General features: G+C 50.4%; 1 protein-coding gene across 1 annotated transcript in view; it reads right to left on the bottom strand.

Moving 5' to 3' along the window:
- Positions 1 to 19,993, bottom strand: part of MYH10 (myosin heavy chain 10) — an 88,893-nt gene that overhangs the window by 34,865 nt on the left and 34,035 nt on the right. Inside the window, exons 5-9 of the mRNA XM_059864710.1 lie at positions 14,222 to 14,324; positions 6,091 to 6,183; positions 3,269 to 3,332; positions 1,213 to 1,311; positions 237 to 380 (exon numbers count right to left, since the gene is read on the bottom strand). Of these exons, the coding sequence (XP_059720693.1) occupies positions 237 to 380; positions 1,213 to 1,311; positions 3,269 to 3,332; positions 6,091 to 6,183; positions 14,222 to 14,324 (503 nt within the window). The remainder of the gene's footprint in view (positions 1 to 236; positions 381 to 1,212; positions 1,312 to 3,268; positions 3,333 to 6,090; positions 6,184 to 14,221; positions 14,325 to 19,993) is intronic.

The raw sequence follows: 19,993 nt of genomic DNA, 5'->3' as shown, positions 1-19,993 counted from the left end.
TTTCCTGTGTCACTCTCCCTCCAGATTGCAAGGAGAAGTTCAGGGAGGGAATACAGTTTGTACTGTGCTTTTGGGGCAAATGGCTTGAATTCAACTCCAGTTGGAGTTAAGCAAACATTTTCTTCAGGCTGTCAGAGACACTGAAGCAACATTAAATTTGGTGACACAAAATTAGCAGAGTGTGTGTGAGAGAGAGGGAGAAGGACCCTGGAGATTCCAGAGGCTCCATAACTTACACAAGATCTCATCGTGTGAAAAGCCCATGATATGCATGGCTTCCATTGTCTCCTGGAAGTTGTCCTTGTCCTGTTGCCCAGGGATGGGGATGTAGCCATTAGATAAAAATCTGTAGTTGTTAAATCCCTCGAGCAGCAGGTCAGCTGTGTTGGGGGAAGGGGAAGAGACAGAAAAATAAGCTCAGCAATGCTGTTCACACCCACCCGTGCTCTGTTCTCACTCAATTCCCCAGCTCTGCTTTAGGAAACCAGTCCCTCAGAAATGGCCACAAGCCAGGAGAGCAGCTTCTGAAACCCTAAAAATACAAGTGCACCTCCCAAGCTGAGGCCAGACTCAGACTCTCCCTGCAGCAACCTCCACGAGCTCCTTAATGCATTAAACCAGCCCCAGAACATTGCCCAGATCCACCTCAAATCCTCATCTGGAATATCCTAAAAGGAAATCTCTACTGAAAGGTTAACAGACCCAGGCAGAAATGGAGCTGGGGATTGATGATCCCATCAAGGATGTGAGCACCAGCTTATCTCCCACAGGAGGAGTGAACCAGCTCTCTGAAGTCTGTATCTTTATGAGCTTCACTTATCACAACCCACCAGGAATTCCCAAGGAAGGAAAAAACCCCAAACAGAGTTGAGACAACCACCCCAGCACTGCCATGGCTTGAAGAAAGCCCAGGGTTTCATTAGGTCTGGGTTCAACTTCTCTGTAGGCTGGAGGAGATGGGGCTGGTCGTTTCCAGCTGGGAACTTTGCAGCTCCTATCCAGGGATTCCCAAGCTGGGCTTTGGCAGGGAGGAGACTGGCTAGGAATGGCAGAGTGGCTCCCCAGCACATCTGACAAAACCCAGCAGGGACTTCAAGGCAAAGCTACCCGGCCTCTCCTTTTAGAGCTCACCACTCAGGGCCAGGGAACCACTCAAACCCACCCTGTACCCCTGACACACTAGTGGGTGTCAAAGGGACATTCCCAGCTTACACTTGAGGTGCTCCCCTGCTCCAGCCAGGAGCTGGTAGAAGATGTGGAACGTGCGCTCGTCCTTGGCCTGACGCACGGCTCGAGACTTCTCCAGCAGGTCTGGGGGCACCTGGAGTCAAGGGCCACCTGCAATCCCTGCTTCAAATCCTACAGAGAGCCCCAAAGCAGGCCAGGGAATCAGCCTGAGACCAAGCAGACTTTTAGGAGTAATGTCCAGAGCAGCTGGGGCTGCCCCTGGATCCCTGGCAGTGCCCAAGGCCAGGCTGGACACTGGGGCTGGGAGCACAGCAGGAGGTGTCCCTGGGGCAGGGGGAGGTGTCCCTGGGACAGTGGACGTGTCCCTGGGGCAGTGGAGGTGTCCCTGGGGCAGGGGGAGGTGTCCCTGGGGCAGTGGAGGTGTCCCTGGGACAGGGGGAGGTGTCCCTGGGACAGGGGGAGGTGTCCCTGGGACAGTGGGAGGTGTCCCTGGGCCAGGGGGAGGTGTCCCTGGGCCAGGGGGAGGTGTCCCTGGGACAGGGGGAGGTGTCCCTGGGGCAGTGGAGGTGTCCCTGCCATGGCAGGAGGGGCACTGAGGTCCCTTCCACCCCAAACCAGGCTGGATTCTGTGACTGGACTAGGTCCAACATGGACTTTAGTGACTAAGTAAGAGATTTCCAGCTGGTAGAAACCCATTGTTCATCTCAGCCAACTCCTGACACTTCTACACTCCCATCCCTGCATTCCCTGCATCCCCTGCATTCCCTGCAGCCACCACTGTCTGCCATGCCACGGATCAGCTGCACTTTTGGTGAGGGGGATCTCCATCATCACTTCTAGTGAGGTCCTAGCTGAACTCCTAATCCAAAAAAGCAGCAGCTGCTGAACTCAGAAGTCCTTTATGATCCAAAGTGCATCTGTCATTCCTTCCAAGCACTGCCTTTTCCCATAACAATCCCCACTGCCCTTCACCAGCTCCCAGATTCAACTCCTGCAGCAGGTAGTGCCTGATTAGCTGCCATGAGCTGTAATCTTATCTCACTTTTTCATTTCTTGATATCCCATGTTGCAAAGGAAATGCAGGACAGGGATTTGAAATGACAGGGCCAAGGATGGGTTCCTGTGAGGAAGAAGAAATTCCCCAAGAGTTAAATCCTCCTGTTTTCACAAAGCTCTGGGCAAAACAATTCCTCTGGACTTTCCTAAAAGCTGCCTTCATTCCTGTGCTATGGTGAATGAAAAAAAGCCACTTCTCATTGCAGCATATTTTGAATAACTATAGATCTTTCCCAGCCTTATTGAGAAATCACATTTTCTGACAATTCCAAACACTTAATGTTCAGATCAAGCAGTTTCAAAACACAGGAACCAAATGGAAACCTAACTACAGCATTGTTTATGATCAATATTCACTTCATGTTGTTTAGCAAGACTCCCAACTCCATCCTTTTATGACCACTCCACTGCTATTCTCCCAGAAACTCCAAATTACACAACACATTTTTAGCACAGAAAACAACTCCAGGGAAGGGCTTTCAGTGCCAGCATTTTTACTTGGTTTTACACTCATAAACAAGAACAACTCTTAGAGCTAAAACCGAATTTGCCTTGGTATTAATTACAATTAATGAAGCATTACAGAAGGCCTTGTGTTACTGAACCTTCATGGTAGCCAGAAGAGCTGAGCTCTGTGCTGGATCAGGGGCTCCTCTCCAGGCAGGGGCTGCTCCTGGCACCACACAGAGGCTCAGCTCCTCCTCAGGAAGGCGCTGGGGATTTTCAGAAATGTTCCCACATTTCCCATGCTTTCCCTTTCTAACACAGCCTGGCTTTAAGGCCAGCCTGGAAACCCTGCAGGTTCCAGGGGGTGGAATTTGGGGGTTTAGGATTTCTGAGCACACAGGAGCTGCTGAATCTGCGATATTTGAGCAGTTATTTTGAAACAAAGGGAGAGATGGATGCTGTCAAAGGAATGTCCAAGTGTGGCAACCTCTCACTGCATTCCAGTGAGTTCTAGGGTTAAAAGCAGAACAAAGCAGGGCAGCTGCATTTTGCAAGGATGTGGCAGGAAAAAGGATACAGGTCTCAATGTTGGCCCCAACGATGTAACCAGTGACATCAAAGTTAATCCTGATGAATTTGCCCTGCAAAGGAAAGAAGATTCTTTCAGAATTACATTTTTTTTTAATTGTGACAATGCTGTCCATCCCCAAGATAACCCAAATGCACTCATGGCTCGAGGACTGCCCAGGTTCAGAGGGAACCTTTCCCCTTCCCTGGGCTCAGCCATCACTCCAAGGGAGCAGGCTGCACACAGACACACTCCAGGACTGGGGAACTCCTAGGGCAGATTCATCTGGGATCCAAACCCCTCTGAAGGGCAGGCTCCATTTTCCCTGAGCAAACACTCTGAGCTGGGGAGCAGTGCTGGGATTCCAGGGGTGCACACTTCTGGGGCACTTTGCTGCCTCAAGGGGCCTCAGCTCCCCAGTCTCAGGTGCTGCCTGGCCCAAAAGATTTCTCCCTCCTTTCCAGCAGGCTTCCACAGCCCCTCTTCAGCTCATCCAAGGGCTCCACTCTGCTGCCACCACCACAGCACAGAGACAGGGCTTTGGAAAAGCCATAGCAGAGGGAAGCAGTCAGTGCTGCCACATCAATCCAGCAAGGCCACTCTCCTGGCCAACACAAACCAGAGACTGATCCCCTGGAACACAGGAGAACTGCCCTTGGGAGAAGAAAAGAGGGGGGAAAATGAAATCCACTGGCCACTGGGCTCCTCTGAGTCCTGCCTGGGTTGCCAGGAGCAGGGCAAGGCTGTCAGACCTGCAGGCTGAACCACCTCACCTCGTGGGAGGACTGAGGTTTTTGAGTCAGGTTTGAAAATGGCTGTTAAAGATGATTTTTTTCTGCATGAGATGAGACCATCTGGAATGAATTAGACTTGCTCCTTCATGAAAACAGAGCTGGAGCCACCAGAGTGATTATGTTCATGATGGAAAGGCAGAGCTCAGAATAACACAAACCAGATGCTAACATCTTTCAGGGAAAGCAGCACTCTCATTAAATTAGCACAGCCTCTGATGGATTCAAGACAGGTAACAAAGTGGAATCACTGTGCACTGAAACCTGTTGATGTCATAAATCCTGCACCCAGCTTCTATAAGCATCAGGAAACATTACAAATAACAGGGCTGTAAAACTAAAAAAGCTGAATTTCCACAAAACTGTGCTCTCCCTTCTCAGCTGAAGGGGCTGATGGATTTAGTCATACAGTTTTCCAGAGTTCTTATCATGGAGTTGACTTCATGCATTATAAATCCAAGCAACTGTTGAAATGTCAAAGGCAGACAAGAAATCTTTCATTTGTTCTGCAAATTTTAGTGCTGTTCTCGCAAGCAAAAAGATTTAATACCTCCTGAACACTTTTGAAGTTGTACTAAAAACATCTTCCCCCTGAAATAAGAGATGGCTTTTTTTTTTTTTCCTTCAAAGGAAAGGAAGTTCTAAGAAGTGGTAAAAAGCTATTTATCCATCCTGAGTTCCAGCACAGTTTTTAAAACAATGGAACCCATCAGAAGTGGTTATCAGCCACCAAAACACCGTGAACAGCAGGCAGGGACCCAACAAAAACATGGAGCAGCTACAGCAGTGCCTGACACCTGGGGAGGTCACACAGTGGCCTTCTGACTTCCCTGCAGTAAATCAGAACATTTAGATGGGGTTTTATGTGTGCTTTTGCAGAAATTCAGGATGTTCTCTCCAACCCAAGCACTGGGTAAAGTCACAGCTCTGCAGGGAAGGCTGCAGGCTTTGCCAGCCCCGTGGGTGCCCCAGTCCTTGGCACCTGACAGCAAGCCAGCAGCACGTGTGCACACAAGGCAGCCCAGCTCCCAGCACAGCTGGCTTGCTAGAAAATGAGCTGCTGTCAGCTCGGGGATGGCTGGAGTCAGAATAAAACCACTTGGCCAAGAGCCAGTGAGGAGGTGCCTTCAGTGAGCCCAAAAAGCAGAAGGCACTGTAAGGAAACCTGGATTCGTGGAGGAGAGGAGAGAGAAATCTCCTGATACAATTACAGAACACCTAGCACAGGGATTTCTGCAGCAGCAGGGGCAGGGCACAGGCTCTGGGATCAGGGCACGGGCACTGGGATCAGGGCACAGGCTCTGGGATCAGGGCACAGGCTCTGCAGGGATCAGGGCACAGGCTCTGGGATCAGGGCACAGGCCCTGCAGGGATCAGGGCACAGGCCCTGCAGGGATCAGGGCACAGGCTCTGCAGGGATCAGGGCACAGGCTCTGGGATCAGGGCACGGGCACTGGGATCAGGGCACAGGCTCTGGGATCAGGGGCACAGGCTCTGCAGGGATCAGGGCACAGGCTCTGGGATCAGGGCACAGGCTCTGGGATCAGGGCACAGGCCCTGCAGGGATCAGGGCACAGGCTCTGCAGGGATCAGGGCACAGGCTCTGGGATCAGGGCACAGGCTCTGCAGGGATCAGGGCACAGGCTCTGGGATCAGGGGCACAGGCTCTGGGATCAGGGCACGGGCTCTGGGATCAGGGGCACAGGCCCTGGGATCAGGGCACAGGCTCTGGGATCAGGGCAAAGGCTCTGGGATCAGGGCACAGGCCCTGCAGGGATCAGGGCACAGGCTCTGCAGGGATCAGGGCACAGGCCCTGCAGGGATCAGGGCACAGGCCCTGCAGGGATCAGGGCACAGGCTCTGGGATCAGGGCACAGGCCCTGCAGGGATCAGGGCACAGGCTCTGCAGGGATCAGGGCACAGGCCCTGCAGGGATCAGGGCACAGGCCCTGCAGGGATCAGGGCACAGGCTCTGCAGGGATCAGGGCCCAGGCCCTGCAGGGATCAGGGCACAGGCCCTGCAGGGATCAGGGCACTCACAAAGCGGGAGGAGTTGTCGTTCTTCACCGTCTTGGCGTTGCCAAAGGACTCCAGGATGGGGTTGGCCTGCAGCAGCTGCCTCTCCAGCTCCCCCTGCAAACCACAGAGACAGAAACACAAGGGATTTACCCAGGGCACGGGGCTCAGGGGCTCTGCCTCTCTGACAGTCACCTCCCCTGGCTGTGGCAGTGCCACCACCTCCAGGGGGATTCTCATCCTCCCCTCACTCCCAAGGGGGGAACGTGGCTGGATTTTGGGGGGTGGTGCTCTGGGTGGGGGTTGTTTATCAGAACACAGACAGAGCAGGGACCAGACAGGACTTGATGGATGTTGAAAATCACAGAATATGGGAAAGAAAAGTCACATTTAGGGCTAAGGAAGTCAGGCACAGACCTTTGAGTGCTTAAGGGAAGAAAGCACTTTAACTGATTTAAGGTTTCAGGTTAAACTTTGTGCTGACAACACAGCTATCTCAGAACTCCTGTTTCCAAACTCAGAAATACCTATTTTCAAACTCACTTTCAGGTGAGTGAAACTCCCCTTCAGCCAGCCAGACTGAAACTCACCTCATTGCATCACCTGTGACCCGGCCACAGCAGAACTGAGCAACACCAGCTACAAACACTGCTTCCAATTGCTCAATCCAGCCAGCAGTGCTCAGGGTGCTTAATGCATTTGTTCAATGCCTCTGTCAGCTCTGGCCAATGAGTTTAGAATTTGAAATACTTATCTCAAGGAAATTGCACAACAGCTTTTACGAGTTCTGTCCGTGAGGAGGTCTGGTAACAAAAAAAGTCTGTGCTGCTTCCAAGAGCCCAGGAGGCACAAATGTAAACAGGAAAATATATTGTCTTCTTGCTCTGAAGGATGGTTGGGGAAAAAAAATAAGTGAAGCTGTCTGGAATGTAGTCTCCAATCTGACATGTGTGTTCATGAACCTGCTTTTTCCAATTATTTATAGCCCTGGTGAATAAAGGCCCAGACCAAGCATCAAAGAACAGGAAGCATTAAGTCTCTTAAGGCTTCCACACGGGGTCAGTTCTTAGACAGGAATTTTTAAAATTCACTCCTTAACACCTAAAAGAGTTTTATTTGTGCATTGAAATATATTTCAACCTCTCCTGGAAATAAATGGCTGCTCCTTCTTTTATGTGACCTCAAGTTATCTGCTCAGAAGCTGCTTACTTCCAAACCTGCTCCCTTTGGGACTACACATTCCCTAAATGCTGGGGTGGGTAGGGAAGGAATAAATGGAGCAGGAATAAATGTGAGTCCTAGCCCAGAGCAGAGCCAGCAGTGCCATGGCAGAGCTGCCAAGGTGACAGCTTATAAGCACTTTTAAACTGACAAAAAACTGCAGCTGGAGAGAAGCTGGGTGCCTCTTGTAGCCACTCTGTGCTGTTGATATTTCCCAGATTTCCCAAGTTAAAAGCCTCAGACCCTGGCATGCTCCCACCTCCCCTCTCCTCTCCCAGCTCCTGAGGGCACACCAAGATCCAGGGGAGCATTCCCTCAGCCCTGCTCCTGGGATAAACCCCAGGGTGCCCAGCCAGGGCAGGGAGCGTGGCACAGCTGGCACAGCTGGCATGTCAAATTTCTTGTATTTTGGAAGAGAAATGCCCTGAGTGCCCAGTGAGTGCTGCATGGCATGGCTGTGTGCCACCAGCACTGCCTGGGCTGGGAGGGCACAGCAGGGCTGGGATAAACCTGGCATAAAGCAGAGGATGTGGATGAACACATTTACCCAGTCAATGCTCTGCTGGAGGCAGGAAGGGCTCAGCAGCTCCTGAGGAGCAGTGGGTGCTCAGCTGTGGGAACACCACGGGAACCAGCAGAGCTCAGTGCTGCACACACAGACCTGGCACAGCTGGCACAAGGAAAGCACAGCCCTCACTGTGCAAAAAGGCTCCTGACTCGGGGGTTCCTCTCTCCAGGGGCTGCTGCCAGCCAACACCAACCCTCCCTGGGAAGGGCTCGGGGTTTTACAGACACTGAACTCCAGAGTGCCAGCTTGGCCCCTGGCACAGCTCCTGCACAGCATCTCCCCAGAACTTCTTGGAAAAAGCAGAATGGGAACTGGGAGAGGTGAGGGCATGCAATAGCTCATGCAGCACCACGAACACGAGGCAGGGGACTGCCTCAGCTCCAGAAAAAGCAGCAGCAGCCCAGTGCCTGGCTCTGGGGAGGCCTGGGGCAGGCAGGGAAGCTCCATGCTACTCACATACAGCAGGGATCCACTCTGCACTCCAAATGACATTGAAACACAGATGTCAATGACTCCATGCCTTGTGCAGTACCAACAGCTTGGGATTAGCATTTTCCACGGCCCCAGTTAAAATGTTCACCAACAAATGTTTCATGGCAACCGTGGCACCCAGCTCCAAGCAAGAGGAGGGTTCAACCAAACACCACTCTGTCTGCTTGGGGACTTGACAAAGATTTGAGTGAAAACCCTCAGAAGTGACTGCTGGGTGCAAGGAGGGAGGATTCAGTTGCTCACTAGGAATGTCTGCAGCTTCTGGAAAGGAGAGCACAGCCACACAGCTGGGCAGAGGTACCACACACTCCCAGGGACTGCTTCTGCCCCAACAGAGCACACCTGAAGGTTCCTTTACTATTTCCCTTTGCACTAGAGTTACACTGCACTCATCAGCTCCAGAGAAATGCAAAGGGGGAATTCCCCCAGCTGAATTAACCCTTCAGTTTCCGTGGCTGGTCACACCCTGGGGAGCAGGGGCAAAGCTTTGCTTTATTTACAAGCTCCAAGGCATCACTTACCAGCTCGGGTTAGACTGGGGCATTTCCCCTGGGGCAGCAAGTGCTCATCCCTCCCCACAGTCCTGCCCTCAACTTCCACCTAAGCCTCCTTCAGGTGAGCTCCACCTGGAGCCCTGCAATTCCTCCTGTCCCCCGGACCCTGGGATCAGACAGAGCAGGGCCAGGGCATCAGGAGCGTGGTGTGGGCAGGGGGCTGTGCCCAGCAGCTCTGCCAGCCTGGGCACTGACCCCAGCTGGAGCTCAAAGGAGCAAACATCACTCGGGCAGCAGATCCCACCCTGCTCACACCACTTGTCCTAGAAAGTCTGGGGAAATTCTTCACTTCTCAAGGCTCTTGGTTATGCCAGGCCTTTCACACTTGAGATCAAAGTCTTCACTGGTGATTTGCAAAGCTATAAAAATATTCAGACAAAGCACTTAATCAAAAGAATTTTGTAGCTTCCATTGATCAAATCTTTTATTTAGTGCTTTGTTTAATATTTAAAAAGTGTTCTGCACTCTCTCAGCAGCACATTACCCAAAATACACAAAGTAATTTGGAGAGAGGGCAAACCTTTCATTTCAGGGCTCAAAAGTGTTAAAATCCTTTGCAATGCTGAGAAACTCATGAGCTGCTCACTCTTCCCTCTCTCAAAGCCAGTGAAATATTTCCAAAAGTCTCTGTTAGCTGTGTGTTCCTTCAAGGTTTCCCACATTATCAGCACAAAGAGAAGAATATACATCAGTTCTCCTACATAACTTGAAAAGCATTAAAAAAAACCACTTGCCTGGTGTTTGACGGGTTTGGGAGATTCGGGCTGTCCATTGCAAACAAACAAATGATAAGTTAGCAAGCAGGCATTCCAGCTGCATGTCACATCCCACATCAGCACTGTCAGCACCTTCAACCACACTCACTTCACAGAGACTTCCACAGAGAGTTCCACAGACACTGCCCACATTTCAGAGCAGTGCCACACACTGCGTTCATGCAAGGGTTAATGAAACCCAGCGTGGCACAGGGCCCTTGAGAGGCAGGGAAAGGCAGGAGCTGCATTATTTGGGCACTGCCTCCAAGAGTAACCCAGCCCAGAGTCCCTCTGTGCCCAGCCCTGGGCACGGTGGGGTGCTGGGGTGAGAGGTGGGCACTTGTCACCATGACATTCTCTGAAAAATCCTCTTTGCCCAGGATTTCCTCCTGGGAAGCTGAGAGGCCTCAGAAAATAAAACAATAATTATCTGACTGCCTGGGAATGTGGTCTGGAGACCATTTACCAACAGGTGCATGTTTGATTGGTTCCATGTAAACTGTTTTTAATTAATGGCCAATCCCCATCAGCTGTGTCAGACTCAGGAGTCAGTCAGGAGCTTTCATTATCATTCCTGTTAAACTTTCTGATGTCCCCTTTCTCTATAGTTTAGTAGAGTGTTAGTATAGCATTTCTTTTAATATCACTTCAGAAGATAATCAATCAGCCTTCTGAGAACATGGAGTCAGACTCTCATCTCTCACCTCGGCCTGGGGACCTCACCCCACCACAGCCCCTGTCCCTGAGCACTCCCAGAGGGGGAACAGCTCGAGGGGAGCCACACAAAGCAGCCAGGGGGCTGGATTTGCACCCTACTACAAACATTTAAAAATGCAAACCCACACTCGAGACAGGACCTTTGCTTCTTTCTTTCAGCAGCAGCACAACCTTGCACTGCACACTTTGCCAGCAAGAAGGACAAAGGGAACTTGAAGGTAATAAAGGAAAATAAAACCCTTCAAAATTCAAATCTGCACAGCTTCAGCAGAGATTTCCAATTCCATCCTCTCTTCCTTGGCTCAGCCTGTGAGTTTAATAATCTTAAGGTTCATATCTGAGAGCCTGAGGCAAAGTCTTGTGGAGAAACACACACACAAGAGATTTTTATAGCAGCCAAATGGACTCCCTCCTCCTGTGACTCTGATTTTACCAGTGCAGGATGGCAGATTTGGACAGAGGTCTGTAAGGCAGCTGGCAGAGGTCTGCCTTGCTCAGGGGAGCAAAGGGAATTTTCAAAGTGCCAAGGAAAGAACCAGCCCTCCTGGAATCACAGGGCAGGACAGGAACAGCTCGGGATTCAGAGGAGTTTCATTTGTTCCTATTTACAAAAGATCAATTCCACTCTTGGGTGCCCATTCTTGCCCCACATCAGACAGGAGGGAGCACCACCAGGCACAGGCTGAACTTCTCTGTGTTTCAATGGGGCAGTTAAAGCCCACTTGGGAAACCCAGGGGAGCTTCAGCCTGAGCCAGCCTGCCCGAGACCCTGTCCTTCAAAAACTAATTCTGTGTCTTTAGAAATTAATAAAACAAATTAAGCAACTTTGTGTTTCAGCTGCCAAGGCAAAGGCAGCCAGTGAAAGCAATCATTAATCTGAAAGCACCAGTAATGAGTTCTGAACTCTAAAACAGCACCAACATGAGAGCTGGGTTTAGTGAAAACAGAGGCAGTTTGGGGTGAGAACACTTTGGGGAAAGCTTAAAGCCCCTTCCAGGGCCTAAAGGGGCTGGAAAGGGACTGGGGACAAGGCCTGGAGGGACAGGAGCAGGGAATGGCTTCAGTGCCAGAGGGCAGGGCTGGGTGGGATGTTGGGAATTGGGAATTGCTCCCTGTGAGGGTGGGCAGCCCTGGCACAGGGTGCCCAGAGCAACTGGGGCTGCCCCTGGATCCCTGGCAGTGCCCAAGGCCAGGCTGGACACTGGGGCTGGGAGCACCTGGGGCAGGGGAGGTGGCCCTGGGACAGGGGAAGGTGTCCTTGCCATGGCAGAGGTGGCACTGGATAATCTTTAGCATGCTCTCCAACCCAATCCATTCTGGGATTCCGTGATCTGCATTTGATCAGCTCTCCCTCCCAGCCTCTATTCCCACTTTTAGGGCTGCTGCAGCCTCAGCTGGCTCTGCCAAACCCCACAGGTGCTGCTCTGCCACCTCTGCTCCTGCCCACACTTTGAGTGCAGTGCCCAGGGCACCACCTTGGGCTCACCCAGGATGGGATTGCCACCCTCCCAACCCAGGAATCCTCACTGGAATCCAGGCTGAAAGTGCAGCCCTGTGTCACTGACTCCATTTCCAAGGCCCTGGCGCTCAGGGCTGTGCAGGGCTCTGCCAGCTCTAAGGAAAGAGGGATTTGGGTCAGACAAGCCTCCTGGACAAGGAGCTGGATGCCAGCCATGCCAGGCTGTGCAGGGCAGGGGCAGAGCTCTCACAGAGCTGGAGGAGGCACCTGCTGAGCCCCTGTGACACCAGGGCTGCTCTGAGGTGTCACTCCAGGGCTCCTCTGCTTTGTTCTGTTTTTACAGCACCGGGTCAGGCAAATCACACTTAACCCTAGGCTTACATACAAACTGCTTTGTTTAGAAAAATAATCAATGAGGCATTCAAGCAGGCTCAGAAATGCACCTGGCACTGATAACTATCTGTAACAGCATGGCTACAGACAGGCTGCAAGCCATGGATTCATTTAACAAGGCTATTTAGCATCTTCCTGTGCACAGGGCAATGCACAGGTTGCACAGACTGTGCATCACCACCAGCCCTCCACAGCCCTCTAATGAATATGCAAACAGGGTAAATTAGGGCTGTGCTGTAACCCCCCCCTGACCCTTCCTACCCTGCCAGAGCCACCTGTGAGGGTCAGACATTCTTTGTTCCCAAGATATAAACACAAACTAATTGTTGCACAACAAGGGAGACTCATTTGTGTTTTCAAACTGAGTTTGGTGACAAACACTCTGCATTTTTCATGGCTACATGGCAAATCCAGTGCCCACTGTGGTACTGCACTGAATAAAGGGCACAACCCAAGACTTTTATTCAGGGCACTCCCTGTTCTTTTTGTTCACATCCCGGCTTTCCCCTTTCTCTCCTGCGCCTTCACAGGCTCCCTGAGAAGTTGCATCATCTCCACGCCTCAAGATTTTGGAAACTCAGCTTTTGTGGGGATTGGGCAATGCAATCTCACTTTGAAGGGAGGCACATTTTGAAAGGTGTCTGGACAAGAGGCTTCCAGAAGTGTCTGAGGCATTGCAAGTTGTCAGCAGTGAATTTAGAAACACTTGGTGCAAGCCCTGCACAGCTCCCTTCTCTCCAAAAGCCTGCTGGCAATTTTGCTTCTGCAGAAATTGAAAAAACACTGGGTTTGTCCAAGGCTGCACAGTGGTAAAGCCAAGAACATGCACAACTCCAGACCTCCCAGAAAATCACTTGTCTGGATGATGTCCCAGACAGTGTCACCAGAGCCACATGTGGCAGAGCCACGAACACAGCCCTGACACTGCTGACACTCCAGGGGCAGGAAGGGGACACAATCCTCCTCCTGAGGCTGCAGCACTCTCAGGCTGCTCAGTAAACACTGACAGAAACTCATTTTCATCTTTTCTGTGTGACAAAGCAGCACCAGTCTGCGTAGGTCCCCATGCCCAGGCTCCCACTATTTCCTCCTGACCAAAGCACAGAGCCACGTTCCTCACACACTTCAGGAGATTTCTCCAAACCTGCCTGCAGCCTTTCCTTCTCTCCCACTTCAGTCCTCACTTTTCCTTCCTTCCCAGCCTGGTGTCCCTGCAGGCTCTGAGCCCTGGCAGGGGCAGGGATGGCTCAGTGACACCAGGATTACTACTGGAAAACCATTGTGATTACAGCAGGACACTGTCTGGAGCAAAGCTCTACTAAAACTTCACTGCAAACATATCCAAGTGCTCCTAACAGTGAAGATTCAAACCCATTCCTGGTTTCTAAAAGCAAAGAATCACTCAAAATTCAGTGCAAATGTTGAAGCCTGGCAGGAAATCTGAAGAAAGTTCTATATAACTCACAGTTGGTCTCAAGCTACCAAAAAACCCAATATTCTCTGATATAGAAGTATATACTCACTTGTTTATAGTGTAATAAAATCTGAGCTTTTAATTAGATGCTGGCTTCTAGATATAGCAACTCTACAGCAGTTTTTAAGCTGGGTGATTTTCACATCTACAAGTTCATTTGTGAAAGCACAGAAAGCTTGTTCACAAATATGGTACTGGAAACTGCATCCAGTGGGAACTAAACTCACTTAGAACTGCCTGGGTTTATTGAATCTTTTTGGAAAATGGGGTTTATTGCATCACAAAGCTTTGCTTTTATTTGTATAAAGCCTTTAATTTCACAACATAAACCGGGCAGCTGCCATGGACTAGAACTTTTGATGTAACTGCTCATTTCAGCCACTGCTAAAGAGAAAATCATGGTTGAGACAAAATTACACAGATTATACTACAGTTTAATTTTTAAAAAGTCATTTTTTCAAATGCAAAGATGGTAATTTGCAAAAAGAGCAATGAAGAAATGAGAAAATACCCCAACTTACAGGAATATTATGGTCCTTTCTTCCTTTATGGGAGGAAGCAACATGAGCAAGGTACTGAATAACCTTCTTGGTGTTCTCAGTCTTCCCAGCACCAGATTCACCTCTGCAAAACAGGGCAGACATTTCCTTCAAAACTCACCTTCACCAACAGCAATGCTTTCTTTACAGCCCCTCACCCACCCCACTGATGGCTCTGGCTGTGCACAGACCAAAAGCCAAAAGCAGGGATGCTGCAGGGAACCACAAGGTGTTTGTTTGAAATCCCTCCTTCATCCCAAAGATCTCCTGAGCTTTAAGATGTTGATACAAGGTGTGACATCAGTTTGATGAAGAGCTTTTGGCCTTGTGCCTGAAGCTCCTTGCTAGCCAAGGTGACATGAAACACTTGTGCCCTGCCTGGATCACTGCAGACTGAAGTCTTCAGGGTGCAGAAACATTTTTATTTTTAAATCAGGAGATATACACACACACTTTTACACTTAGCACCATTTCAATTCTCCAGGGTTTGGTTATGGGAATTGCCAAGTTAAGGGAAACACTCAGCACCTTTAGGAGCCAGAAACAGAGTGCAGTAAAACACACCTGAAACAAGAGATTCTTCTCTTTCCACTGCTCACCTCCGAGTCTTTGCTAGGTTAAAATATATTTAAGGCCACAGGGCTACATGAAACCATGAAGAAATGAATTTATCAGTGCAGAGTTCACAGATCAATAAAGATAGCAGATGCACATTTCATTTTTAAGCCAGAGGTGGATTTGAAGCAGACCATGTTCAGACAGAATTTATGGAGAGGTTTACAGGAGATATTCAAAGCAGGAAATGTGACCAGGTTCATGGCCCTGCAATCACAAATGAGGTTACTACAGCTCTAGAAATGACTGTTGGGGGTTTTCTTCCCTAACCTAGGTCTGATCTTCAGACAAATCCAGCCCCAGAGGGATCCAGGGGTGCCTGAGGCAGGGCTCAAGCAGTGCAAGGCACTGCAGGAAGATTTCCAGGGAGACAGAGACTGCCGTGAGCAGCTCTGAAGTGTGGGAAGCTAAAAAGGGTTTTCTGATGGGGATTTGTATGGAAAGAGTGGAAGCACTCCTGCCATTCAACAGTTGTTCAAACATTAACAGTTTGGAAGCCAGCTCCTTTGTGAGAATGACGAGCACACGTTTTCCCTGCCCGCTTATTTCTCCTCTAAGCTACTTACAAGGGAAATGTGCAGGTAGCAGGGGAATTGAAGCACATTCTTGTGCAGCCTTTTTCATCATACACCCCAGTTCTGCAGCTAATCTGCATCTGCTTAGGGATTCAGCACCTCCAGAGCTGCACTTGTTGATCAGGTAAGAGGTGAGGAGCATCCCTGTCCTCACACTGCACTCAGCAGCTGCAGAGGGGAGCCGAGAGAGCACCTGGAATTTTGATTCTGCAGATCCAGCAGGGATACTGACACTGGCCCACATTTTCAAGCCTCAAACACTCTCGTTGCTCCTCACCTTCCAGCACTGTAAAATCCCAGAAACCCCACGGGGAATGGCCCTAAGAGAGGGGAACCCCTGCTGAAGGATGGCAGGGTGGGCATTTCTGCACCCAGGAGCAAGAGCCCGCATTCACTGCAGCTCGTGGGACTCCTCACAGGAGTTCCAGGTGAAACAGCTTCTGTTTGACCTGACAGAACAGCAGCAGTCCCAGGTTTGGCTGGAAACCCCCGGGCAAAATGGTCCTGCAGATGAGCTGTGGGACAGTGCACAGCCCCAGCGACCCAGCTGTGGCCTCAGCTCCAGAGGTGGAACCTCAGCAAGGCTGCCTGGATTACAGATGGCATCTGCTCCTGGCTAAACCCTCACCAAGCCCCCTGGATTACAGATGGCATCTGCTCCTGGCTAAACCCTCACCAAGGCTGCCTGGCACAGATGGCATCTGCTCCTGGCTAAACCCTCACCAAGGCTGCCTGGCACAGATGGCATCTGCTCCTGGCTAAACCCTCACCAAGGCCCCCTGGCACAGATGGCATCTGCTCCTGGCTAAACCCTCACCAAGGCCCCCTGGCACAGATGGCATCTGCTCCTAGCTAAAACCTCACCAAGGCTGCCTGGCACAGATGGCATCTGCTCCTGGCTAAACCCTCACCAAGGCCCCCTGGCACAGATGGCATCTGCTCCTGGCTAAACCCTCACCAAGGCTGCCTGGCACAGATGGCATCTGCTCCTGGCTAAACCCTCACCAAGGCTGCCTGGCACAGATGGCATCTGCTCCTGGCTAAACCCTCACCAAGCCCCCCTGGATTACAGATGGCATCTGCTCCTGGCTAAACCCTCACCAAGGCTGCCTGGCACAGATGGCATCTGCTCCTGGCTAAACCCTCACCAAGGCTGCCTGGCACAGATGGCATCTGCTCCTGGCTAAACCCTCACCAAGGCTGCCTGGCACAGATGCCATCTGCTCCTGGCTAAACCCTCACCAAGGCCCCCTGGATTACAGATGCCATCTGCTCCTTGGAAACAGCTCCCCCAGTCTGTCTGAAACCACTTGGGTTCATCCTTCCTCACAATCACTGGAAAACAGCACAGACTATGAAGATAAGACAGCACTGCCCTCCATCCCCCAAAGCTCTCAGGGAGACAGGGGAGTTCCCTGCAGACTTGTTGGCTGGGCTGCCTTTGCTCAGTGCCTGGAAAAACCTGGAAGGAGCTACCTGAAAAGCTGGTTGCAAAGGAGATTACTCTGAGAATTGGCTAATGGATAACTGGCTTTCCTTTCTGCCAAGATACCATCACTAGGAAACCCAGAAAGTGGGTGCACTTTGGGACAAGTGGACAAGTGGAACAACACCCTCTGACTTAATGAAAAATCCCATTTCCACCCAGCCCAGAGTCCCCACAAACAAGGCAAATGTGAATGCTGATAAGCAGAAAAAAAAAACCCCAAACCATCAGGTGCCAATTCTTGCTTCTCAAGTCTTTATTTCTCATTTCCCTTTCACTGCAGTGTTTACATTAACATAATTCATGACCATGAGCAATAATGAAAGCAGCTTTGCCTGTTTCTGGATGTGTATTAAAAAATGCTAATGCTAAAACTATTCCAGCAGGTAAGAGAAGTAAGAAGCACAGCAAAATATACATTTACATTTTAAAACAATACAATTTGTTCTTATTGTCAGCAGAGCTTGGGAATGCACTATTAGCTGTGCCTGTAAAGCTAGAGAAATAACCTTTTCTGTCAAATCACAAGAAGAAAGTGTATTACATTTTAGAGGAGGAAAATCTCCTGAAACACATGCAGAGCAGAGAAGCTGCTACAACAAATAGAGCTCAGATGTCAGCTCTGGAAAAGGGCAGCCCTGGGCTGGAGGAGTCAGCACAAGCACAGGAAAGGCAGCAGCTTGAAACACATTCCTTGTGTTAAAAACCCTCTAAATCTATCAGAGGGGTGTTTTAGAGAGAGTCTTTGTGCAAGAGCTCATTGAAAAGCAGCACCAGAGGATGTTATCATCCCAGTCCTGCTCTCCCTGGAGCTTACAGGAATGCCAAATATTTCCTGCAGCATCGTGGCAAAGAGCTCTGCTGCCACATACTATGAAAGAATTAGAAGATTTAGGATAAAGTCCTTTGCATTTGCAGGAATAATGACATCTGCATACTTTGGTTCTTTCCCAGGAGTGCAAACACATGGATTACAAAAATAAATTAAAATCTTCTACCTCTGTCAACCTGCCCAAAAAAGGTAAACTCTGAATAACACCACATTCAGTATTTATGGAATGGGGATGGGATCACAAAGCTAACGCTTAGCTTTTTCTAAACCTTGCTTTAATACAACTCAATCTGTTGCCATAAATTAAACAACTAAAGCCCTGGGCTGAGAAGCAGCCTCACCTCAGCCAGTGGCAGCTCTGCTAAAGGATTTCACCTCCTTCATTCCAGGCTGGCAGAATCACAGACTCAGCTCCAGCCACGGGCTGTGCCAAACTGTGCTCCCAAGGAAGCAAACCCTCCCTGGCTCCAGCTGGCAGCACAAGGATATTCCATCCACCAACTGAGGGATCTCTCCCTTGGAAGGCACCTTCAGGGACAGGTCAAACAGTCTGCCAGTGGCTGGTGAATTCATGCAGGATCCCATGTCCAAGTGCTCTTCCCTGGAGCAGCAAAGCTCCTGCTTTGAAGCAGCTTCATGCACATTTAAAAGAGGAAAAGTTTAGCCAGCATGAGCACTTGAAAGTTGAACATGGTTTTGAATTCATTGCATGTAAAGCTGGAGTGTCATTTTCAGCAAAGCCCAGAACTCTCCAGGCAAATTCATCCCAGCTCCAATTTGGTTAGGAAAATGCAGCACTGACTCAACCAGCTGCAGCTCTTTCCCTGAGCAGCCTGAGCCCAAACCTTGCCCAGGAAGCACTTCCACCACTGGATGGGCTCTCACTGGAGAACAGGCAGGTCAGAGAGGGGAGGACTCACAGCAAAGAGCAGGATGGAGCTGCTCCTCCCAGGGAACAGCTCCCAGTGGCAGGTGTTATCCCAGAATCAGGTCAGTGCCCCTTCCAAGGGGTCTGTCCCAGGAGGAAACACCAATTCTGGAGGAAAAGAGCAGTGGAACTGCTGCTTTCCTTACTGCCAGGCAGGGCTGAAGCATTCACACCCTTGTGACAGTGACAGCACCCAGCATGGCAGGGCCACCACCCCTCCCTGACCTGGGAAATGCCTTGTGGGCTGCAGGGAAATCAGATGAGGTTCAAGCTGTTTGCTGAAGGCCACTGGCCCCTCTCCAGCTGCCTTCCTCAGGGAGCCATGAACTCCATCCCACAAGGTGCCAGGAGCAGCACAGCACATGGGGACACAAAGCCACACACACCCAGAGCCTTGCAGTTCTAATGCCAGGAGCAGCACAGGACATGGGGACACACACCCACACACCCAGAGCCTTGCAGTTCCAATGCCAGGAGCAGCACAGGACACAGGGACACACACCCACACACCCTGAGCCTTGCAGTTCCAAGGCAGGCTGTGCTTTTTCTTCCTGCCTGGGCACAGTCTGCAGACTAACAATATTCCTGAAGATGTGGAATGTGTTAGCATGGCCAGATGCAGTTGGAGATCATCTCTGTGATTGAAATTCCTGAAAAACTAACCCAAACAGAGTCAGGATTTTATATTTTGGATGGCTGGGTCACTCAAACCCTTCCTCTGGCCCAGGAATTTCAGTCAGGAAAAGCCCTGGGATGAGAAGCTGATGGGGCAGCACTGGGTCCTCCTGTGAGGAAGTGACACCTGGGCAAGGCCCCAGCACACAGAACCCACCCTGCTGCTCACAGCTCCCCTGCCAGCAACGCCTCCTGCCATGCAAGCAGCCACTCCCAGAAGGCCCCAAACCATGGAAATATGGAAATATGCACTTCAATTGTTTGGAGGAGAAAGTAACTGCCTATGTAAGAGCCCCAACAATGGCCTTTTGTCCTTGTCACAACAGCAGTTGCAAAGAACAGAGGAGACACTTACTCTCAGGCACAACTGAGCAGATCATCTGCCAGTTACAAATTAACAGATATTTACAGACAAGACCTGTAATTAAAGGGTGCCTTAATCACCTGCCTTATTTTCTGCAAGAGGCATAACTGATAGTTTGGGAAAGAGTCATTAATTGGCTTTGCTATTTACGGGGCTGCTCCGGAGCTGCTTCCCTTCCCTCCTGATGCTCCCCATCATCTCCACAGCACTTGCCATGGGAATGCTACCAGCTGGAGCCCAGCCAGGGGTTGTGCACAGAAATGTTTGGTATTTGCTGCT

Source organism: Haemorhous mexicanus, chromosome 20, assembly GCF_027477595.1.
Source record: "Haemorhous mexicanus isolate bHaeMex1 chromosome 20, bHaeMex1.pri, whole genome shotgun sequence".
NCBI classification, from domain to species: domain Eukaryota; kingdom Metazoa; phylum Chordata; class Aves; order Passeriformes; family Fringillidae; genus Haemorhous; species Haemorhous mexicanus.
This window is presented reverse-complemented; position numbering and strand designations above follow the sequence as displayed.